The sequence below is a fragment of the Maylandia zebra genome, linkage group LG2 (assembly GCF_041146795.1).
Source record: "Maylandia zebra isolate NMK-2024a linkage group LG2, Mzebra_GT3a, whole genome shotgun sequence".
Taxonomy (NCBI): Eukaryota; Metazoa; Chordata; class Actinopteri; order Cichliformes; family Cichlidae; genus Maylandia; species Maylandia zebra.
This window is the reverse complement of record NC_135168.1, coordinates 45,995,203-46,019,967: the sequence shown is the minus strand read 5'-3', so window position 1 is coordinate 46,019,967 and position 24,765 is coordinate 45,995,203. Positions and strand designations below refer to the sequence as shown.

At 41.2% G+C, this 24,765-nt stretch overlaps 1 protein-coding gene across 1 annotated transcript; it reads left to right on the top strand.

Moving 5' to 3' along the window:
- Window positions 1–48: 48 nt before the first annotated feature.
- Window positions 49–23,528, top strand: vimr2 (vimentin-related 2). Its single transcript, XM_004545746.4, has 10 exons — window positions 49–356; window positions 2,777–2,915; window positions 2,998–3,156; window positions 3,348–3,467; window positions 6,617–6,712; window positions 10,634–10,762; window positions 12,645–12,776; window positions 17,204–17,314; window positions 17,409–17,533; window positions 22,543–23,528. Exons 1-10 carry the CDS (start codon window positions 247–249, stop codon window positions 22,583–22,585), a joined length of 1,164 nt encoding a protein of 387 aa, XP_004545803.1. The 5' UTR covers window positions 49–246; the 3' UTR covers window positions 22,586–23,528.
- The last annotated feature ends 1,237 nt before the right edge of the window (window positions 23,529–24,765 follow it).

The window sequence follows — 24,765 nt, the reverse complement described above, 5'->3', positions numbered from 1 at the left end:
TTTTGTGCCCCACCTCAATCTCGTCCTCTTGGAAATCTTATGCAGACAAACGGTGACTGCACGGCAGGTTTTTGGGCCTTACTCTTCGGGTGCATGTGAAATCGTCACTGGGTGATGTTCACGCCAAAGTTAGTCTGCTTCACCTCAGTGCAACATTCTGTTTCCCTCCAAGTATAAAATCCTCCTTCGATCTGCTGCTTCCATTTGGTTGTTGTGTCTTATCTCAGTCTGAAGCCATTCAAAGCTATGGCCATGCTCAGAGTGTCTTCCTACCGCAAGCTGTTTGAGGACGACAGCTGGAGACGAAACGGAGGGTTGAGCGTGCGGTGTGCGGGGCAATACCGGGCCTCTGTCAGGTCAGTGTGGGTTTTGCTTACCACTTTTAAGATATTAAGGTGTACAAACATGTCCACCAGTTTGTCTGTGAGGGGTATGGCATTTTAACCTGAAAAATGTTATAGATGAAATACATGAATGAGATTTCATTTAAAAGGGTAACATCTGAAATTTTCCCCTTATGATTAAAACATAGTGTACTGCTTTACATGTCAAAGGTTTCCCGGTGGATGCTGAAGAACCTTAGTGGTTATAATAACATCTTTATTCATCCCAAAGTTGGAAAATTATTTGTTATAGTCCTTAAGAATGAAGTTAAATACAAAAACGATGTATGACATGTACGTTGAAATTGGCCTCCCCATGACTGACTGTGAGGTTGTCAGCAAATAAGCAGAGATTAGGTTATCTGACAGATTGGTCAGATGTAATAATGTCACTATCAGTCGAGTGCTTTTTCCAGAATTCAGGACAAAATTACAATTTTATTTCTGCGGCCAGTCTCACACTTGTGGTCATAGCAGCTAGCCTAACAGTAGTAAATGATGAAAGCCATACGTTATATATTTGAGTAGCTGGTCTAAATGTTAGGCTGTGTATTATTTGTTTTGGGTTTTTGTAAAAAACAGACAAAAAAACAAACCCTACACTAATAGAGAGAAACCCCAACAATCCAACAACCTTGGTGACAGCGGGAAGGAAAAACTCCCTTTTAACAGGAAGAAACCTCTGGCAGGACCAGGCTCAGAGAGCTCAAGCATTAGCTGCAACTAGTTGGGGGTGAGGGGAGGAAGGCGAAACAAAATAAATTGTGGCGATCGTGACTCAAGAGTTGGGAGTTTGCCTTGTAATTGGAAGGTTGCCGGTTCGAGCCCCGGCTTGGACAGTCTCGGTCGTTGTGTCCTTGGGCAAGACACTTCACCCGTTGCCTAGTGGTGGTGGTCAGAGGGCCCGGTGGCGCCAGTGTCCGGCAGCCTCGCCTCTGTCAGTGTCCCCCAGGGTGGCTGTGGCTACAATGTAGCTGCCATCACCAGTGTGTGAATGTGTGGATGACTGGTTGTGTAAAGCGCTTTGGGGTCCTTAGGGACTAGAAAAGCGCTATACAAATACAGGCCATTTTTAAATGCAGAGTGGTGTGTAAATGAATAGTAATTGGGGGGGAAAAAAGGTGAGTGAAGAAGAAATACTCTGTGCATTGTGGGAAGCCCCTAGAAGCCCAAGTTCTATCTCAGCGTAACGAAGGGAGGAGCCATATTCATCATATTCATTTTCACCTAAAACTAGTGCAATGTGTTAACTTCATTGACCTTAATTTGCAACATAAAAATTTGAAATTTTTGGGAAAAAAGTCCTGTAATATGGTCTAATAACACTCTGAAATAACATAAGTTAGAAGTTAGAACAGGATATAGTAAAAATGAGATATAAGATGACATTTTGACGAGAGAAAATGTATATGGGCTAAAATCTGACATCTGGGTATGACTTGAACCTGTCTCTAGGTAATATTAATTAAGCTGTAAACTGTAATCTCATCAACAATTATAACTTCAGAGGTTTGTGGTCTGAGACAAATTTGAAAATTCCCAAAACACCGATGTGTCAAAATGTGCTTAACAACCTAAAATGCATGTCTACATACAGCAATCAATGCATAATAGGTAGGTAAAGTAATCAGCACTGAGGTACCAACAACTGGTAGTGACAAATGTCTTCAGCGCACAGACGCCATCACAGGGTGCAATCTTTATTTGCTGTGACGTCAAACGCAGTCGAGCATTTCAAGCACAAGAGCAGAGACTACACACCTCTGCCAAGACTGAAAATTCCCTTCGCACCATGCATGAGCGGAGTCCCTTTATCCAGAATCAAGAGATTGGTTTGTGATATAGATAGAAGTTGGTGTTCCTTATCATCATCATCATCATCATCATTTTTTTAAGAGTTGACTGTTACCCTGTGTTGGTGAAGAACAGTGAAGAATCCTTCCATGAATTCCTGCATCCAGATCCAGACTGACTCCCAAACATGAGCACCTCGAAGCCTGACCTCTCTTAAATGTATCATGCAAATCCAGAATTATGAGTAAACCTGCTAAGAAATGAACAAACTGAACCAATAACTCCATGATGTCATGTTTACAGTGAAGTATATTCAGTCTGGATAAATGCCTTGTTTGGATGCCCACGAAAAACATCTCATATATGAAGTGAGAGCAATATATGACATAACATACAACACAGAAAAATGAAAGAAACTCCAACAAAAGAGAACCAAAAATCACAAAATTAGCAACATTTCAGCCTTACAAAATAAAATGAAATGGAAGAAAATGAGCAGGGATAAACTTGATGAAGCCTCTCTGTATGTGTTTAATTTATTTTTCTAAAACCTTTAAAAATATTGAGTCGAGTCTTTGGTGCTTTGTGCCTTTTCTCAGGGCTGCTGCTGTTGATGACTGTGATAAGCTAGACTTTGCAGCTGCCAGGGCTCAGAACAAAGAAGGTCTGGACCAGTTTGTCCAGGACCGCACCGTCATTGCTGCCCTCAATGACCGCCTGGTCAGGCTGATTGAGCTGGTGAGGACAAACACTGTAACTGCTGCCTCTCTGCTGGTTTCTTCTGTGTATACCTCACGCTATTTAAACCTGCGCCCTTTAGGCTCGTTGTTTTGAGGACGACAATGAGTCTCTTGAATGTCAGATCACTGAGTTGGAGGAAGAGCTGAACAATCGCCAGGCCTCTTCCAGCATCACCTCCACTGTGGCGGTGCCCGACCACAGCCTGGACGCTGTGGTGGAAAGACTGGGCAAGCAGAGGGTATGTGCTGTTGGGTGTGTCTGCTGCATGTCTCTCCGTGCGATGGCATGCCTAAATGAGGTTTTCTCATATCAGTCCGCAAGCACGTCTCACGTCATGACATCAGCCGGATCACACTTTGCATAATTGTGGGCAGGTCTGATTTACAACCTTGTCAAGATCCATCAGTATCTGGCTGTTTCTCACCACAGGATGGGATTCTGAATGACACACAGGAGCTGCAGAAAGAGCTCAAGCTCCTGAAGAAAGACTATGAGAAGGCGTCGCAGCAGAGGATCTTCGTCCGGCAGGAACAACAAGATGTGGCTGAGGTAATTGTATTTGGCAAGTATTCTGTTGGTATGCATTGCTGCTTCAGAAAAATGGTCAGGAGGGAACTCTACTCTGCTCGACAAATAAAGAATAATCTGTGCTTTTTTTTTCTTTTTTAAGGACTATAAATTTATTTGAAGATTTGGTTATAACAGTAGGTTCAGTTCCAAAAAGCTAAGAGAGCACAAGTGTAGTAAAATTCAGGGTCACATCAGAGTCAACCATCCATTAATATAACCACTCAAATAATGACGTCCTTATTTGAGTGGTTATATTAATGGATGGTTGATGATCGAAGGGAGTCAGCTGGGGATTGAGCATCAGACCAAGAGGCCTCCTAGATGAGGAGGAGACCCTGAGGAAGACCCAGGACACACCGGAGAGATCACGTTTCGTAGCTTGATGCGTCGGTGTCCCCCAAGAAGAGCTGGCCTCTGCTTTGACTGCTGTCCCCATTTCACCGACCACGCGAGACGCAAAAAAAAAAGGATGGATGGTGATCATAGGCCCAAACACAAACGTCAGGATTCCCCACAGGGTCGTGTCATCTAGTCTGTCAAGGCTACAATTTCACTTGAAGTAAAATTATTTAGTTAGAGCTCAACTCTTAACTGAATTTACTACTGTTGATCAAAACTCACAAAACAGAGGCCATTGTATACTAAAATTACATTTTGCAAATGTGAAACCTCAAGCAGTAAAGTTTATAATGTATAAAACTGCCCTTTAAATAAGTTTGGTGGCTGTGTCTACTTAAATATATTAGTATTAAATCACTTACTTAAAACTTGAGTATGAACCGAAGCATTTTCTCTCTGATCTGACCGTGTTGCGATAATATACTTTGAGCACTAGATGGCAGGGCTGTCAAGCATCTTCACTTCCCACTCCATCCAGCTGACACCTGGCACAGCTGCTCCTCTGTAGTGCTGCCCAGTGGGTTTTGATCACCAGCAGTCACACAGTCTGGGCTGGTGGCCCACTGCAACCTGAGCCACCAAACTTTTCTTCCCTCGCACATGCCAGAGACCATCGTTTCCTTTCCAGAACCAGGCCAGATGCGAGGGAGGCTTTCATTTGTGCCTCACAGATGTAACGCAGGCTGTGATATGGGGCCGTAATGTTCCTGCTGGCTCTGTTCTGCAGTTCTGAATTGTAAGCAGCTGCAGGGTGACAAGACTTGGTGGGAAATCAGCAGGGAGGTAGAGGAAGAGCAGAGATGCGGAGGAGAAGAGTGAATACTACACAGATCGGCCCACAACAAGCTGCATCTTTGTCAGCATAACGTCAAAAAGCCACATTTGGTTTGTTTTAGAGCATACCGCTGGCTTTTGTGTGGTTTCTATCCTACTCCATCATCAAGGATTGCACATTTCACCTCATTTTGATTTTCTGTGGCTACAGAAAAACAGAGTGAGTCTGAGTGGATGAATTAATTTAGCATATATGGAGTTTAGATTCATTTAAAGGTAAAAACAAGGTCAGAATTACATTAGAAGACTTTCTTTTGGTCAGAATTTCAGCTGGTTTTAATCCTCATTGGGATAAAAATAAACAGATAAATGGAGAGCACTAATCAATATTTTTATATTAAACATGTCAACAATAATACATGTGACAAGGCACCACTCATGGTGAAGACTTAAAGCTCCAACTCTTCTGCAGTTCAAATGGGAAACGGGAATCAAATTTAAATGACTGAATTTTTCCTGGTTGTTGGTGTCAGATGGCCTCGTCTGATCTATTAGGAACCATGCTTAGGGTTTACAGAGAGTAGTACAAAAAATATATATCCAATGAGCAGCGTTTCTCTGGCAGAAAATGCCTTGTTGACATCAGAGATCTGAAGGGACTGGCCTAGATGCTTTGGGGTAGCAGGAATGCAGCAGTAACTCAAATAACCACTGGTTAAAAGCAAGGTATACAGAAAAGCATCTCTGAAGGCACAACACATCAAATCGTGAAGCAGATGGGCAACAGCAGAAGAAAAGCACACTGGGTATCACTCCTGTCAGCTAAAACAGGATATGGAGGCTACAATTCACACAGGCTCACCAAAATTGGGCTATATAAGGTTGGAAAACTTTCCCTGGTCCGATGAGTCTCAAGTTCTGCTCCAACTTTTGGATCGTAGGGTCTGATTTGTTGTAAACCAAATGAAAGTGTGGACCCATCCTGTTGGTTCAGGCTGATGGTGATGGTGTAGGGAATATTTTAACGTGAGCATCTTTGAAATGCTACATGAGTTTTGTATTTGATAACAAACCATGTCACAAAGCTCAACTCATCAATAACTGGCTTCTTAAACATGTTAATGAATCCATTGTACTTAAATGGTCTACATGTTCCCAGATCTCAATCCAATCCAGTAAAGCTGACAAATTTGCAACAGCTGTGTGACGCTATCATGTCAACAAACATGTGTAAGACACTTAAATTTGACCCAACATGCTTTTCCTTATTGTCTGTTATACAGTATTTTCAGGTTGAGAAAGTCAGTTGGAGCTAAAATTGCTACATAAACAGAAACGGCTTATTTTGAACAGTGAATCGTGCAAAGCTACCCTAGAATTAAACTATGGAGCTGGAAATGGCAACTTGAGTAAAAGAAGTCTGTGACTGTGTGTGAACACTATGGAGCAACTACACAAACTACAACAGGTTTTTCTCCAGCTCAGAGAGTTCAGCAGCAGCAGCCAGTCTGTTTAATCTGCTGCAGTACATCACTGACCCTGCCACCCTCACAGCAGGAATCCACAACTTTACCACCAAACTCTTTCTTCCTAAATGTAAAAGCAGGCACAAACAGTAATTGCATTCAACACCAATTAATCCAGTTCTTTAAAAAGAGTAGACGAATTCAGAACCCCTGCCGGCAAATAGATTGGGTGACAAGGCTTTTGTGTCTAGTTAGCCTCCTTCTCATCTTCCTCCTCCTCCTCCCTTTTCCTCTGCATTGCGGCGTGTAGTTGCTGTTCAGTGACAGAGTGGCTGGTGCTGATTGTTCTCAAAATTGGTCTTCAGGGTGGAAACAACTTCATGTTTTTTCCACCTGTGGTTTGATTTAGTTTGCAAACTGCAGAGCACTCCTCAGACACTTCCAGAAATGAAGTTCAACTTCTCTGTTAACTTTACTTTCTTTTAACAGGAAGTGGATGCTGTGACAGCAGAGTGTTTGGCTCTGAGGGAGCAAGTGACTATCTACGAGGAGCAGCTGGCCAGCATGGAGACCCTGCACAGGACGGTGAGAGAAAGGGAGTTTGTAGCTGCAGGCTGATGAAACAGGAACAGTTTATAGTCACAGAAATGGCTCAAAATGTAGCACTTAGGTCAGACAGGAGTGTTGGAGGAATGCCCAGATCTGTGTTGACAAACGCAGCTCCTCGCGACCTTGGTCACCTTGCTGAAGAGTTGTAACCAGAAACGGCCACAACAACAGAAAAATATGAGCAGAGCATTCAATTCTAGATTCATAAAATCACTTTTTTTAAGGGCTTTGTACTAAATGCAGTCGTTACTAGTCTTTTAATGGGAAGGAAGGTGTTTTTGGACTGTTACACTTTTAAATTTTACCTCAGGGGTTAAAGTGGGATTTGTTTAAGTGGTGGTGGAACTTAAAGATGGGCTGTTGAAAACAATTACTTGAAATAAGTCATCAAGTGATCAGCTGCTACTCTGGTACTCGCTGTTTTTTGTTGATTTACCCAGCTGAATTCAACAAGATATAAGCAGATATTTCATGAACTATATTCCTCATTTTCCAACACATAGACATTATAAACCTAGTATAAAAGTTATAATTCAGTGACTGAATCCGATCAGCATTTAAATATAACTTGATGTTTGCTATCTTTGATGTAACTTCACATTGTCCATGAACGACACAGCCTGCTCTGTATGAGTCCAACATGGCATCAGTTACTGTAAACTTCACCACAATACTGCAAACTAATCGGTATAGCATGCACGAAACTGTTAGTAGATCCACAGTATCCTCATGCAAAGTTTGAACATCATAAATTGAGTGTTTTGCAAAAATATTTTCCAAAAACATAATGCAAGAACACATAGATCATATACCTGATTTAAAAACTTTAAAATGAGTCACATGTAAGATTTAAATTTTCTGTAGAGCACCGACTGCCACTTTGCATCTGCACCATGAACAGATCACAGGAATGTGTTAATTGATATGTGAATGTGCCAAAAATTGATTGTCTGTATTTAAGCTGTTTACTTCTTGACCTGTAATGTATCAAAAACATCCCTCTCCTGAATGGTATAAATTCATTTTTGAGGCAGATCAAACATTTCTGTCTCAAGGCAAAAGCTGCAGTCAGTGTTTGGCAGAGTAACTTTTATATTTAGTTTATTTATCGAGGTAAAAAGTCTCTGTGAGATAAAAACAGTAATAGGCACCAACCTGCAGATTTAATTCCTCATTGATCGAAGATGCAGGAACACCTTCCCACTGTTCTGGGCATTTTACAGCAAACAAACAGGATGTGATTGAATTGCAGACTTTCAGTTAAAACCAAAATATTGCAAAAACATTTGATGAATTACAACCAATTTAATACACAAATATAAAATCACAAAAAAAGCATGTTATTGTCCAAAAACAGTCCTGTGAAAAAGAGAGTTTTTACTGGAGTCCTGTGTAGAACCGAGTACACTTAGCGCTTCACGAGCTTTAGCAACAACAACTTAAAGTAATTGTTTTCTGTGTGATTTTATCAGTCTCTCACATCGTTGTGGAGGAATTTTGGCCCACTCTTCTTTATAAAACTGCAAAGGTTTCACCATAGTGTTTCAATCAGGTCGAGGTCAGATCTGAGAATAATAAAAAATATGCCCATATTTTCATATCTGCATGGTAAATATGAAAGAACAACCAACTCTGGGGTTGTTAAGCATAACAAGTGGAAACAGGAGATTGAAGCTGACAAAATCTGCTTTCTGCCGAAGCTCACTTGCTGAAACATCAGTGTAAGAATTCACTGGTTTATAAAGGATTTTGTGCTAGTATCAGATTGTCATTTTATCTTCGAACTCTTGAACATGCCCCACAAAATAAAATGTATTAAGTAGCTTCTCTGCACTCAAACAAATTTTTCAACTACTCCTTTAAAAAAAGCACATGCTTGCAGCCATATTCTGTACATATCCACACACACCCCCAGCCCTCTGCACCTTCTACAATTTTCTCCACCTCACCAGGAGATGACAGGCGCACCCCGGTATCAGATCTAGAGGCTGCAGGCAGAGAGAGAGAGAGGGAGGCAGCTGAAGCAGGAGCAGCTCCATCACTCTGTGTTTTTCCTCTGCAAAGCCGGACCGCGCGGCATTTAACACACTCCCTCTGGGACACGCTCGATAACTCCCCGTCCGGGAAATGCGGCTGAATACCAAATGAAAACAGAAGTTCCCTTTGTTTTATTAACTGTTGTTATTATCGGCACTTCCAGATACCCCACATTCCCCTGAGAAATCGGCAGCCATGTCGTTATGTAGGTGCAGGGAAGAGGAGAAAAACGTTAGTCTGCCACTGCAGCTCTGTAGCAGTTCATTTTCTTTGTAACTGATGTGAGGCTGCAGACATGCATGTTGAGGCCTTTGGTCTCTGTGTGTTTGTAGCAGACAGAAAATTTACCTGAGTATACTTTTACTGCACAACACACTTGTTCCTCAGTTTTTTCTTTTACTGTTGTAGGGGTGAGCTATATCTGAAATACACTAGGCATCTATGGATATAATAAACATACATATGTGTACTAATTAATAATGCTGACACATTTTCATCAATAAAGACAAGGCTCAATTTTAAAATGTAATGCAAGAAGTCAGAGCATTGGTGGTTTGGTGTAATTGTAGCAAACATAAGGTCATATTGACCATCCATCTATACAAGTAATCACATTACTCCTGTATTTCTAATCATTTTAGACTTTTAACATGTTTCTATATAAAATTAGGTGTCTGCCCTAGTGTGCACTTCTTGCAAGAACACTTTGGTTTTGCAGGGTCTTATAGAATCAAACCACATTAAATCAGTCATACAGGTAAATGGACAATGACAGGGACTTACTTTTAGACAGAGATAGTAGCTCTCTACTGATGGGGCTGTTGAGAAGAGCGCCATCAATAAGCTTATAGAGAGATGAAACTGATATAAGTTCAGCTTATTTGCGTTCACTTCCATAATTTGAAATCCATGATCATCTTTTTTAACTTGACTTTTAACTGCTTGACTTTAAGTCCCAACCATACTTTAATGATTCGTCCTCTCTCGTGTTCACATTTATTAAAATTATTACCAACATAGGACAGTCTTGCCAGGTGGGGTCAGCAAATTTTGGGGGGTGGCCAGTGCCCCCTCTGGCCCCCTCTTTGTAGCGCCCCTGTTCAAACCTCAGGAAGCTTCAGTTCACATGTTCTCCACACCCTTGTGTGGATTTTCTTTGAGATCTGATCTCTCCTGCCACTGGAACAACATGTCAAGTTATTACTTATTACCAGGGCACTCCTGCAAATAAGATTCTTAATATCAAAGGGTTTATGGAAGCTTGTTGCCACCACTGTTGTTTTGGTTCGTTTTTTCCAGAAGTTTGAATTAGGTGAAATTTTCCTTGCTTAAAAAATGTTTTAGAAAATATGTATTTGTACACAATGTTCATTAATATTGCGTTCACTAAGAACAAATAGATCTAAGTGTAATGTTGCAGTAGTCTAAATTTCATACAACTACCTCCCAAAATGACCTGTCATACCTCAAAATCATTGTGAAGTTAGATGAGGCTGCTTCTTTGTCCTTTGCATGATCGATATAAAACCTGTGCTTGTTCATGTTTCATCGTAGATATCCTAAAAGCTCAGACCACCTCTCAGTCAAAGGACAAAAGTTGAGACAGAGTTGATTTGGACACGTATGAAGAAGAGATACTGGGTATGCTGGGAGAAGGATGTGGGAAAAATATAGCTGCCAGACAAAGAAAGAGAAAAGTTATAGATGATGATTGTGGATGTATTAGGAAATATTAGGAGCTGAATTATAAAGAAGTAAAGTAAAGTGCAAGTCTATTAAAACTGACATTAAGAACAGTGTAATAAATAAATGTGTGTTGTTACATTCTTGTGTATTTGTATGTGTTTCGTGTATGAGCAGACAGTGGAGGATATGCTGGAGCCCAACGAAGGGATCACCCGGGCAGCAGTGATTAAATTTGGCAGCCCTGACATTGCTCCGGCTTTGGATGTAAAAAAGTACTACTGCCAACTGGCTGAGACACTCCAGGTACAACACAGAGTACATAACACACAAAACCCACAGAGAACCACACCAATACCATGCACTGGACGATCCGAGGGCCTGCGCTAAGGCCCAGTTATTAACTGTGAATCATGTGTAGAGCCCCAAAATGAAAACACGGAGTCAGAAATGAACATAATGGTGGTTTACAGGGAAAAACATGTATTCAATACATTACTGAGCCATATAATAACAAACAAACAAGAAAATAACGTATGTACACCACTGTTAACAGCTGCTAATTCTCCAGCTGTTAAAAAATCATTGTGAGAAATATAACAAAGTGGGTCTCATTAGATGAAAAAAAAGCATGTGAAAATATGATAAATAAGCATTCATGGCTTCACAGGCTGGATTCAGACAGACATCGGTTGCGATCTTTCAGTGGCTCTCAAACTGTGGGTCATACAGTCACTACATTTTGAGACTGTACTACAAAAGCAAGTTTTGTTGAATGAACTAAAAAACATAATAAATGAGTTTGTTAATGCTATCGTGTTGACCGAGTTTCACAAAAGTTAAACCTTGTTCCTTTAAAACTTGTCGGGTAAATGGGAACAAGCCCTTTTTTGTTTTTTCTTCATATCTGGGATATGCCACAAAAGGTTTGCAGAGCCACCGGTGAGCACACATGGAAACACACATCACAGCTGCTTGAGCGTTTTATGATCTCATGATCTCAGAAAACTAAACAGTTGTCATTATTTTTTTTATTTTTTTGGCCATGCATCCTAAACAGGGCACAAAGGCTTCCAACAGAAATCGATCTTGTGTGGTTTTAATTTCACTTGATGATATGCTCTCCAGCTAGCCAGCCAACCTGTGCTGAGTGATTTCGTGACAGGATAAAGTAATGTGTTACAATCTCACTGTGTGTATTGGCCGGACCATGCCATGGAACGAAGTAATGTGAACAATAAGGTTGTGTTACTGGGTTGTTTTTTAATACTTCTAAGTACCTTCTGCGGTTTATATATTGGTGCAGGTCGTTCACTTCCTGTGGGTTATTTCATTATTCTTGAACTGCTTCTATTTAAATAAGAGATCTGAGTACTTTCACTTTTGACACTCTCTCCAGTGACCAGTTCCTCATCCTCTTTACGATTAACTCCAATATTCTCACCGCACCACCCTCCCTCTGTCCCTCTCAGCTTTCACAAATCACACAACGAGGCTCCCACTTGTTTTCTTTACCTCTTAACACAACATTGGGGAAGAACTTGGAAATCAGAGGTGCTGTTCTGGACCCGAACAGAATGTCTTTGTCCACCTGTGTGTGTGTGTGTGTGTGTGTGTGTGTGTGTGTGTGTGTGTGTGTGTGTCTTGCAGCATCGAGGTCCTGCACTGGGGTCAGACTGTAGCTCCGGTGGGTCTGACCCTCTCTGAGGTGAGGATGTCTGCCTGGTTCAGAGGTCAGGGCTGCAATCAGACTGCAGGCCGCCTTCCCAGGCTCCTTAGCTGCACTGAAGTGGACACTGGTGTTTGTGTGCATTTAATATGGAGACATGACTAAGGGATATCTGCCTGTCTACGTGTGTTTCTTGTTCTTTAAAACGCCATCTATTTACTCTCTCCCTCCCACTCAGGCTCTTGCCTCGCCAGCTGGACACCGTCCTGTCTGTGCCTGGCCTCGATTACGAGACGCAATCGTCTCGATGCTAAAATGATTGCTATTGGTTGTGAGCAGTAATGGTGATTGCTGGCGGACTCCTACACACCTGTGCGCCCTCATGATTTGGCTAATCATGAAACTGGTGTACGCAAGGAGAGCTAGTATGAGAGACTCTGATTGCTCCCCCTGCCAAAGTGCACTTAATTACTCAAAAAGATCCCAGCAGCACTGACTTCTCATCTTGTGTCTCTTCAGTATGAGTGCGGTGCAGCCTCCTCTGCTGTGGTCCACAGTGGTGACGGAAAGGAAGTGGAAGTGGGAGGAACTGGAGGGTCAACGGTCAAAGACTTGACAAAGATAAAGGACGCCGGTGAGATAAAGATGCTGGTGAGTGTTCTCCCCCTGCCCTTTCTTTAAAGAGTTAGTTGAGCCAAATTACACAAAGCACATACGCTTAGCATAGTTTGTTTGGAGTAAACTTGAGCTTTACATCAGGGCAGGGCGTTTTGGTTGCATTTGCCAAGCTTTTAAGTTCTTCTGAACTTCTTGCACGAAAAGGAAGCTAGTTGATCCAAAAAAGGAAAAAAAAAAAAAGATTTACCCATTTTATGTACGCCTACAGCAACTTATATCTGGAACAAACAGTCACAATTAAAGCCAAAAGATCATTTGCAGTTTATAGTGTAATAGAGCATAACATTATGTGATTGTTATGTTTCATATCTTTGTTTTGGCCACATATATTTGGAAACCAGACTATGATTAACATTCTTTATGAATGAGTTATATATTAAATAACGCAGTGAATTGTTCTTCAACATATGCTTTTGTTTGCCACTAAGATATGGCCTGAAACAACTCATGTTAGGGAAACCATCCAGCATCATACAGTAAGTTCTACAAGTAAGTGTAACAAGAATCACCCCCCTGCTTCTTTTCATAAGTAAACAAGTGTGAGGAGAGCAGATATGACATGTTTAATATTTTCCCGGCTGAAATCATACCAGACACAACACACGCAAACGGGGTCAATTTTATCCTTTTTATACATATACCTCTGATCTGCTTTCATATCAAAAACATGTGAAACATTAAGTACCAAGTTCAACATTTGCAAACCACCTTTAGCAACGTGGACTAAAAGTAACTGTTTTTTAAGTGACTATATCAGTGTCATCGTCATTGCTGTGGAGGAACTCCTCAGTGTTGCTTTGGTTTATTGAGATGTGCATGAATTAGTTTATGTACAGCTTTTTTTAGGTCCCACCACAGCATTTTAATTGGGTTGAAGTTTAACTGTGTAGCTCTGTTGTAGATTTGCTGGTGTGATTGGGATCATTGTCCTGTTGCGTGACATAGTTTCAGCCAAGCTTGAGCTGTAGGAACGTTGTCCTCGCAACGTGGATGAAGAAAAAACCCCAATGATCACCTCTCAGAGTGACATCTGATAGGCCGTGTTTGGTTTCAGGTGAAATATGGAACTGTGGGTTATCCTCGGAGATTTCCACTTCGGTTTTGTCTGTCCGTTTTTTCAGTAGATCTGTGGTTTGCTTAGACGAATCTTTGCAAATCTAAACTGTGCTGCCATGTTGTTTCAGACTGAACAGGCTTTCTTTTTGAAGTTTCTTTGAGCATTTCACAGTCTGACTTTGAAGTGAATTTGCTGGGAACATTCCAGGATTGTGTTAACACAACGTTTGTCTCCAGACCAGGAAACTGCACAAACTTTTGCTTTATAGAGGCGGTCACATTTGGTGATGATCAGTAAATTAAATAATATATGATTAGCCGCACCTGGCTACTACTTACCCTCCTGATATGGAAGCACTAAAGGTGTACTGAACAGTACTGTGAAAGAGTCCTGTAAAAACTTTTCTCTTTCTTCATGACGCTATGAGAGTGATAAAATCTTCTCATGTAACTCTTGGCATGAAAATTATTATTTTTTTGGTTTTTTTTTTTTAAATGTTTTGAGCTCCACAATCAACACTCACTTGACTTCTGCCTCCACACCTGTGAGAAATATAAATTCAAAACGCTCTGCAGGGCTGCTGATTGCAACAGCCGAATGAGAGAATATTGTTTTTGAGGTGATCAGAGCTTTACACATCATTTAAGTCCTTTAGTTACTGCCTGCTGATAGTGATCTTCCCATAATACATTTTCAACCTCTTTACTGAAAAAGGAAAGGGTTTTAACATCTATCAGCTGGCTCTGTGTCGGTCATCAGCTCCTAAATCAGATGTAATGGTGAAAATGAATGGTTTCCCACAGCAGGCAAAGGGAGTTGAGAGCGGCTGAGTGACAGCAGAGCAACAGTGTGGGAGATCCTGCTGACCAGAGTGTTTACTCTGCGGACGTTTTCAGCAGGAGATGTGAAGAGCTCGACTGCAGCTCACACAGGATTTATTGCTCTCTGTGTCCTCAGTTATATTAAGTACAGTCTTTCAGAGCGCCTGCAGTGTCATAGGCATCTTTATACTTCTCACACACACACTGAGTGGAAAGGAAATGAAGCTTAATTTGTCATCCTGCTAGCAAAAAAAAAAAATAAATTAAAAGGTGCCAAGGGAGCAAAGAGACTTTGAAGGAAACAGACAACAAAGTGAGACGTGAATGAAAAGACAAACCAGGAAATGGTGACTCAGGTAAAAACACCTCTTATAGTCCACCCTGGTCTTATTAGCATCCGTCAGTGGTCTGACCACAGCTGGCACCCAACCACATCTGTAGCAAACATGGTGGTTTGGTTCTCATTAGTGTGGCTCTACCTTTCAGCTCTTTAAATAAACATCAAGCCTCTGTAACCTCAGCACAAGTCTCCCAACATCATCTACTTTTCTTTAATATTCAGCCTCACTTTTTGCTCTGTCCAGGCTGACGGATGGACAGCACGGCCTGATCTGCTCTGTTTCCTCTTCGTCTGTGATGGATGCCTCGGGTCTGGTTTCTCACTGAGAGACAACATGGCCAAACAAACCGATTGCAGTGAAATCAGGCCTGACACACAAATGTATATAATAGAACAGGCTCTGATGGGTTTATCCGCCACCGCTCGCGTATACATACAAGGCCAGGCTCCACTTATCATGCCAAGGAGAGTAAGTGAGTCACACAGTTTGGGAAGTCTCCATCAGCCTGTGAGTAGTAATCGGGTCATCTTCTGGTCACATGATCTGGCTGAAAGACGAGCAGGACTGCCTGGATCCCCATCTGGCTGTGACAGCTAATTGTTGAACTTCAGTGATTGCTGTAATTACTCACGGCGGGGGAAGGGATGCTCCTCAGTTAGTTTGTGGTGAAAGTAAAGTAACCTGTTCTGTCTGTGTTTGCTGGGTTAATTTGCATACTTCAGTTGTAGTTAGAGCTCAGTTTAAATCCATGTTTTCAGTTAGTAATGATGAAAAAGTGCCACTGGGACTGATGGGAGTAGCTTTAAATCAGAGGTATGTAGTTGTTAACTAAAATACAAAATTTTGCCCAGTTAATGTCAAGTCAGGAGGCTAAGGAAGTAATTATAATTCCTCCTGAGGGGGGGTCATAATTGTGTGAACCAAATTTCATGGCAGTCTATCCAATAAATCCTCAGATATTTCCTCTTAAAAACGTCAACTTTGTAGTGGTGCTAGAAGAATTGTCGGGGGATCACCAAATTCTGCAGAAGTTGCCATCTGGAATCAATGAATGTCTGTTCAATATGTCATGACAATCTAATATACACTGATCGGCCACTACATATAATATTGTGTAGGTTCGACTCATAGCACCAAAGCAGCTCTGATTGGTCAGGGCATAAACACAGGTCCAGATTTTGATCTGGGGAGTTTGGAGGCCATGGAAAGGTCCCTGGCTCTCTGTCATTTTTGGGGGTTCAATAGACCGTTATGTCCCACTAAGGGAGGTTGCTGCCATCAGGGGGTGATATGGGAGACATGGGTTGTGTGTGTAAAGGTTGGCTGCAATTTTTAGGTGGATGCGAGGTTTCAAAATAACATCCACAGGACATTTTCCAGGAGAAGATCGCATTGTTGAGAGAAAAAATTGTAGTATTCACATCAACTGTCAGTGGTTTTGATTTTTTCACGTTTCCTAATGTCATTAGCAAGGACCCTCCCAAACCTGAATAAAATAAAAACATTTATCTATGATGAAACAACAAGCCAGGTCAGATGCTATGATTTGGAGAATGCCTTACTTGCCAGTGGCTCCTTGGCCTGGCGGGTCGCTCTCATATCATCCAACTGATGCATAACATTCAACTTGTTATGGTGTTGGCTGCCATGTTTATAACTATCGATTTATTTTTAAATATCTAGCAGCAATGGATAAACATTAGCATTCATCTGAGTCCTATTTCTGGCCATCTGACAACTACAAACTGACGACTAACATCTGCTCTTGTTCTTGGCCTCATTTGTTGATAATTTTTCTGAAGTTCAGAAGTGAGACCACAGCCGAAACAATCCCCTTCCATTTGTATCTCTAAAAATGCTTAAATGCCCCACATGTCTATTTCTTCACATTTCCATGTCTCCACATTTTTCTCAGTTTGTAACTCGGCCTCAAAGCAGTCTTCATTTAATGTGAAATGCAGTTTAAGGCTGATAAGAAGGTTGCCATTGACCAAAGGTTGAAGCTCTTTGTTGTCTTACTGAAGTGCTCCTCAGCTGCTGTTCTTGAACTGAACATGAACACGAGGGCACTAAAATGTTGTGGTATGGGATTATTACATTATCGGTAACAAAAGAATTCAATATACAAGCAATTTTGCAGATATATGTTCAATGAATAACTCCTTCTCTTTATTCCTGAAGATTTCAGAGCTACAAAAGGAGCTTGCTGAGCTCGAGAAGCATAACGAGGAATTGGAGGACGAGGTTGAAATGAAGAAGGCTGCATACATGGATGAGATTGCTGATCTAGAGGTATAACAGGGGAATGATTAATGCAGTTGAAACCTATATTCTGTCATTCAACTTCATCCTCTGCTGCTCTGTGTGGGTGTGTGTGTGACATTAGGCGACTATAGATGAAATGAAGTGTCAGAAGGCCAATTTCCAAGAACAGATGAAGGAGCAGTGTGAAGACTATAAGTTTCTGCTCACTCAGAAGATGGCCAGAGACATGGAGATTGCTGCTTACAGGTCAGATGGTTGATGTTTTTAATTATACTTAATAACAGACAACTCTGGCTTCAACATGTGAGTAAAATTAGATAATCTAATCAGTTTCGCATTGTGATAATAGAAGAGAGAACTTAAAAACTAGAAATTAAAAGTTTTGGTTGACCTCAGGGTCAGGCCATGCAATGCTCATCTAACAGCTAAAGCTTGGCTAAAACTGAGTCATGCAACAGGACAATGATCCCATGACTGAAATGGCTAAAAAAAAAAGTCATATAAAAACGCCTTAACAGAGCTGTGGATACACGAATGCCTGCAAATCTCAGTGAACTGAAACAATAACTTAAAGAAGAGAAAAGGGACATTCAGAGAATGATAACATGGTTCTACGTGCTGTTGAATTAGGAAGTGTACTTTGTTTTTCACAGGACTGTAAGTCAGGTTACAGTAGCAGCCTCAGAAGGGTATTCCAGATGTTCCTTTCCTCAGCAGCGTATTCCAGTTCTCTAGCATCCCAAGGCTCTCCCAGTCTAGACAAGATATACAATCTCTCCAGAGATTTCTGGATCTGCTGTAGGGTGTGATCAGAGCTCCGAGCTCCCTCTGGATGTCTGAGCTCCTTACTGTATCTCTGTAATCCCATTTTATATTACGGTGAATTATAGATGCAGTCTAGGCATCCATTACTAGTATGAAGTGATAATGCTCAGATTTACTCTCTTGTTTCAATACTCAAGGTTTTACAACAGTAATCCACAAACCAACCACATCACATCGTGACAATATGTTAATGTTGGATACAGTCTATAATGGAGTCGTATATAAATGGTTGCAATTTTGTATCCGTATAAAGCAACTTGTTACATTGTATATTCGATAGTTATTATTGGACTCTAATGTAATAATAAAACTGATAAAATGGTTATGGTAAAATCGAATAATTTAATAGTTTATTAATTGTAATGCATTGCAGTTGATGATTAATTAATTCATAATTGATTTTAAGCATTTTCAATCATAACAAGGTCAGTATTCTGCTTTGTTTTGCAGATCATGTATTTCAGATATTGACTTTATAGCAGTACTTTAATTTAACCTTAAAACTTAAAGCACTATGATGGACTGTAATGTACAAGTGCTTATCCACGCCTCTTTTGCACGTTTTAAAATGAAGAGCTTGCATGAATATAAACCTCTGTGCCTTCACGATCCTCATTTCAGGGCTGCGGGTTGTTATTCTTAAGGGAGACCAATAAAATTTTACACACACACACTATGCCACACACACGAGAAGACTTTGGGATGACTTGATTTAATTGTTAGTGAGACTGTCAGTCAAGAGGACAGCCGTGTCTGCTGGAGAAATATTCCAAGAAAAACACTGCATCATTTGATTTCAGTGATTAGTTTGTCATCCCCTGTTAAAGGTGCTGAAGTCATAAAGTCAGCTGCCGTAATATCTGATTGCAGTTAATATCTACAGACTCTGAGGCATACAGTGGATTCTCATCTCTGTGGTAGAGGCTAAAATGAAAACAGATGTCCGCCTCAATGCTCAAAAAGGTGCCACATAATATTTAAACATGTCAGGAGAAATGAGCTGTTCGGGGCAAAGCACATAATGGCCTTGAGACGATTTTATTAAACTGAAATTAGCTCAAAGCTCTGTTTCCATTTGGAATTCTTCAAAGATGAGAAAACCACCAATATCCCAAAATCTTTTTCTAAAAGCTCTACTGTGAGTAATGCAAGGAGTGTTTCCACAAGATCCGGTGTATAAGCCCAGTATTGTCAAGCGCCTCATACAGTGCCACCTGGATATCCGTGATTTCCATTATAAGATATTCCTGAACACAAAAGGCTGACATCACGGGCCAACTGGGTTCACAGGAAATGTGCTGTGGTTTCCTGTGCGCGACCTTGAAGAAGTTTCATGTCATCCCCTCTGTTCATTGAGGTTGTTTAACCATCTGCCATCCTGGTATGTGGAGTGACGCACTTCAGCCATCCCTTCCCGCTGCCACAGGCTTCCTCCTGGTCCTTCCATCACCCATCCAACTGCATCTGACCATCTGACCCCAGGGGGGCCCCCAATGCAGGCCTGAGCTCAGACCCTCAAAATACCTCATTAGAATGGGCAAAGAGGACCTCACACTGACAGCACTATGTGCTGGGCCTCTGCCAGCTCTTCTCCATGCCAGCCTGTTAATGTCAGTTCACCCCCCACCCACTCCGTACACACATTTACAAATTCGCCACAGTTTTAATTCCCTCTCATTACCCAGCAGACTGTCCCAAAGACACATGGGCGATGCCAACTTCTTTCCTTCCTTTCTTCATTTACTATATGTTTTGTCATCCGTGATTAAAGCCATGAATAAGAAATGAAAATGGGGATTGTTTATTCTCTCTGTGCCGTGGCAAACTGTCTGCAAAGAAGACCCTAATGACCCCGGGCTGCCGTTACTGGGTGGCTTATCGCCTGCGAAAGCACCTCAGAGCAGTTTGGGCAGATGCTCCCTACTTTTGCTTACTGCTAATGTGATCCATATTACACTGTAATTCTCTCTACTGTTCTTTGTGGTCTGCTCCTGCTGCTCCATGACGCAGCAACAAGTAGCTCATCTAAGAACAAGATCCTTTATTTACTTTACTATGAGGTTTCGTTTTTATATTACCGATATATCAAATGACTCCCCTCTTCCCCTTTTGAGCTTCTTATTTTGTTTCAGTTTCTCTGCTCTCATCACCTGTGTTGGAGTTATGTAGAAAAAGCAGAGAAAAGGTGCTTGTGTGAATGGGTAAAGTTGTATAAAGGGCTTTAAATGCCTATGTACAATAGAAAAGTGCTACAGAGAACTGGTCCATGGCCGTGACTGTCATTGCAATAATGGGCTTTTAACTGTTGTTTCTATGAACTGTTGCTTTGCTTGGGTGGAATGATTGTACAAAATATATCTTCAATGACTAAAATGGAATTGGAATTTATTTAGGATTTTTTCAGAATCATACATACAGGCTTAAATATATGCATACACGCTCACTAATATTTGGTTAAATGTCCCAGAGCTTAATGCTACCACCACCATGCCAGACAGTTGGCACTGCAGTCTTTGGCTACGTTCACACTGCAGGCGAAAGCGCATCAAATCCGACTTTTTTGACCCTCTGCGACCCATCTATCCGATCATGGTCTGACAGTGTGAACAACACAAATCTGATATTTTCAAATCCGATCTGGGTCACTTTCGTATGTGGTGCTGAATCCGATACATATCCGATGTTTTAGAAAGCGACTGCTGTTTGATGGTCATGTCGCATTAAATCCGTCTTTTACGTCACTGACACAAGACAGACGCCAATTATCAGCGCCCGAGAAGACATCGTGAACGCTTCCTGGCCATCCAGTGTAGATGTCAGTGAAACTGTTGGGAAGACAACGTTGGAAAAACGTGAACATTTTATTTGTACTGTATAATCTGCAGATTCTGACAGAAATCTGCAGCTATCCTTTGAAGCACCGCTCCTCTAAAACAGCAATAAGGATCAATATTAGGTTATTTACATTATTATGTAAATAACAATAACTTAAAGCAAAAATTGGGAAACGTAAAGTCCGAAGTCTTTATATTAACGGCCATCAGTCAAACAATACTGTTGCTCTGGGTCTAAACAGAGCGCGTTGTGTGTGACGTCTTCTTTTGCGCATGCGGGCCGCTTTGAGCGTTCACACTAGAGCGCGTTTGCTGTCGCATTTTATTTGTAGTGTGAACGAGCAGACAAAACAATCGGATTTGATCAAAAAATCGGAATTGAGCATTAAGACCTGCAGTGTGAACGTAGCCTTAGATTTGAAAGCCTCGCCTTTACTTCTACGACTCTTGTCATTGTGGCCAAATTTGCCTTGTCTAAACATAAAATCTTTCTGCAGAAAGATTTTGGCTAGTTCTTGTGGGAAGCTGCTAATTTCAGTCAAGCTTGAAGATGCTGATTTTGGAGCATGGGCTTCAATCTGGTTTGGTACCCTCTCAATTCATGATGATCTAAAACTCACATCACTGTAGACAGTAATGCAGTTTCCAGTTCATGGCAGGCTTGAGCTTTAGTGGTTCTTAGGCTGTTTTTAATCATGCTAACCACTTTCCTCTCATCTAACAGTCTTCCTGTCTTCTGCCTGTCTCACATTGACTTCACCCTTTTTGTGTATACAGTCAATGCAGTCGATATTATCCTCAGAGATGAAAAACAGTGTTCAACTTATATCCACATTAAATCCACTCAAGTGGAGAAAACCATGACTTCAAATTCTGACGGTACTCTATATGCTTGTTGTGGAACTGGCAGCTTTATAAGACGATAATATGTCATGTTATATGAGAATAACATAAAATGATGGGCGAAAGTCCTGGGTCACCACAGCAGCTGCTCAGCCATGGAAACGCATAACACAAAGTTCCCAGTGCACAGTTTGTGTGCTGATGTTAGTGATGGAGGACGTTTGGAGCTCTACAGTTACTGAGTCAGCAGAGCAGTGAAGGCGTTTGTGCATCATGCCCCCTCAGCACTTGACGATCCTGCTTCTGTTTTCTTGTCAGCTACTTTGGTCTGAGTGCCTATGTTTCCTAACGTCCTCCGCTTTGCAATCACTTGCAGTTGATGATGAAATATCTAAAAGGAACAAATTTCACAAACTGACTTGTTGCAAAAGGAACTTCCTGTTTAGCGAGCTCATTTGAACTGCTTGATCTTTCACAAACGCTTGTACAGTCTGCCTGCATGGCTAGGTGTTCGATTTTAAACAAGAAGTACCTTAGCTTATTTGTGTAAACTCTTTTTAGGCTTTTATTAAGGTTAAGGATGTTATTAAATGAGTGATGAGCTGTTTACTTGGCTTGTCCAAACTAATTGAGTAACTGAGAAAATAATGTTCTACTCTGGATCTGCCAATATATGACTAATTAGTGAATGCCGTTCCTGCTTCTGTGAGTTATAACCTGTGTGTTGTGTTTTTATGTGCTTCTGTTGTTCAGGAGTCTAGTGGAGGAAGAGGAGGAGAGACTGTGCAGCCTGTGACTTAAGCCTGAGCAGTCAGATCGGCTGTCCTGACTGTGGTTGTGCTCCCCAACACAGACAAAAGACAAACGCGTAAAAACAGACCCCATTTCTGCACTTCGATGAAGCTTAACGCAACGATTCGGCAATTTGAGCAGACGTAAACTTAGTATGACAGATTAATGCTGTCTGGAGGCCTACAGTAAGCCGGGCCATTGATTACAGGTTTCTGGCAGATGACCCTGATACTCCAAGAAAGATGGAGCTGTCTAAAACTGGTGGGGGCTGTGGGATGAGTGTGTATCCGTGCAGCGTCTGGAAGGGATATTTCGTTAAGTGAGGTTTTATCTTTACCAGCTCTCTGATATGACTCATAAATGCTTTGTCCCCTCTTTGTTGAACAAGACTGACACGCAATCGCAGATAAACACACACACACACACACGCACACACCCTCAACTGTGCGGCTCCGCGGAGTCATTCCCGCTCTGATATCACCTCGTCCATCACTCAGCCTCTGTCTGGCTCTTAACCTGCGACCCCGTCACTGTTAACAAAGACAATGACGGCTCTCTCTTTGGTAACTAAAAGCGTTTCGCCTTCCCTTTGCTTTTTCAGCCATACATTTGAGTTGGTTTTGACGGCCGAGAGTCCAGCGTGCTGTGTTTGCTTTTCAAATGGTTCATGAAGTTGTTTTTCTGCAGCTCTTTCAAAATGAGCACCTGGATCTTTCCACAAGAAAAACTCTGTGTGATTAATCATTGCTTCTTTCAAAAGCAGTGTCCCAATTTACTGTCGTTTTGGAAATAAGCATTCGGTAATACATTCCCTAGTAATCTTTTCCTTATTTTCTACACAATGTTAAAGCCGTCTGCGATAAATCATTTTTGGTTGCTGCCTCTGCACAAGCATCAAAATGTACTTTAGATTTAAATTGATTAAAACTAGTTGCTTGAGAGATCAACCCACGGTGTGTGATTTCTTTTGTTAAAACTCCTGGTTCATGAGAACCCCTTGTGAATCCTCAGGCTTAAGACTTTCTCCCATACTGTAGAGCAGAGTGATTTATGTTCAGTGAACCTTCTTCCATTCATCTTCATGCTTAACGTGAGATTTGCACATTCCCAGCAATTAGGGATCTCAAAGGCTTGTTAGCTCTGCCACAAAGATGAAAAATGCTGCTAATAACTGATCAGATAAGATTAGCCACACTCCATGAACTTGAGCTCAGTGACTGGGGAAGTGGTTGTGTGGCATCGGTGACTTCTTTAAATGCCCCGACATGAAGAATGGATGGCTCAGAAAGGGTTTTCTCAGAGAATAGGAAATGGAGGGTTTTTCTTTCTTTCTAATATTTAAAGCTTAACAACGTCCCAGTGCTTCCAAAATATTCCTCATACTAAAAATGTAGCAGGAACTGCACCCTAACATGCCGTATTTTAGGAAAGTCACCCTCTTTCCTGGTCTTGTGCATTGTTGCTATGTACAGGAAAAGTGATGCTGTACACATCCTTACCCATTTCCTCACACAGAACGACCACCGTTAGTGATTATGGAGTAATTTTCCTCCTGAAATGTAGAGCCAGGAAGACAGATGTAAAAAAATGGGACTTTGGGGAAAATTTATTGAAAAGTAGTTCCATGTGCAAACATTGTGTCAAAAACATCAAAGAGGAAAACACAATACTCATAGAAAAAGAATCCCACAGCAGAACGTTATCTGGAAATTAAACTTGGGGAAAAAAGCCTAGAAATAGAAGAGAAGGCGATCACTCTAAACGGAACTAGTTTTTCTCATCACCGATGCTTCCATACATGCTTAATGCTATTAGCAAGTGATGCTAGTCTAATGAATCGGAGCTGGGGTGAATACAAATACACTTTTATGTTTTTAATTTAAGTTTAAATCTGGTGCAGATGTTCTATCGTCATTATTAGCGAGTTAAGTTACTTCACAAGTCATTTACACATGAAAACACCTAAAAGACAACTTTTATGTGTATTTCCAAAGACCTGTTAGCTGAAAAACTGGCATCTCTCAGGAGACGGTGCAATGTGTGCCAAAAAGTTTGAGGAAATTGCATAAGTGGAGAACAAAAGAAAAAGTGGCAATCCTAAAAATAAAGATATAACCATCTAAAAACATGTACAGCAGATGAACATCATCTGAAAGTCATGTCCTTAAGAAACAGGAAAAATAC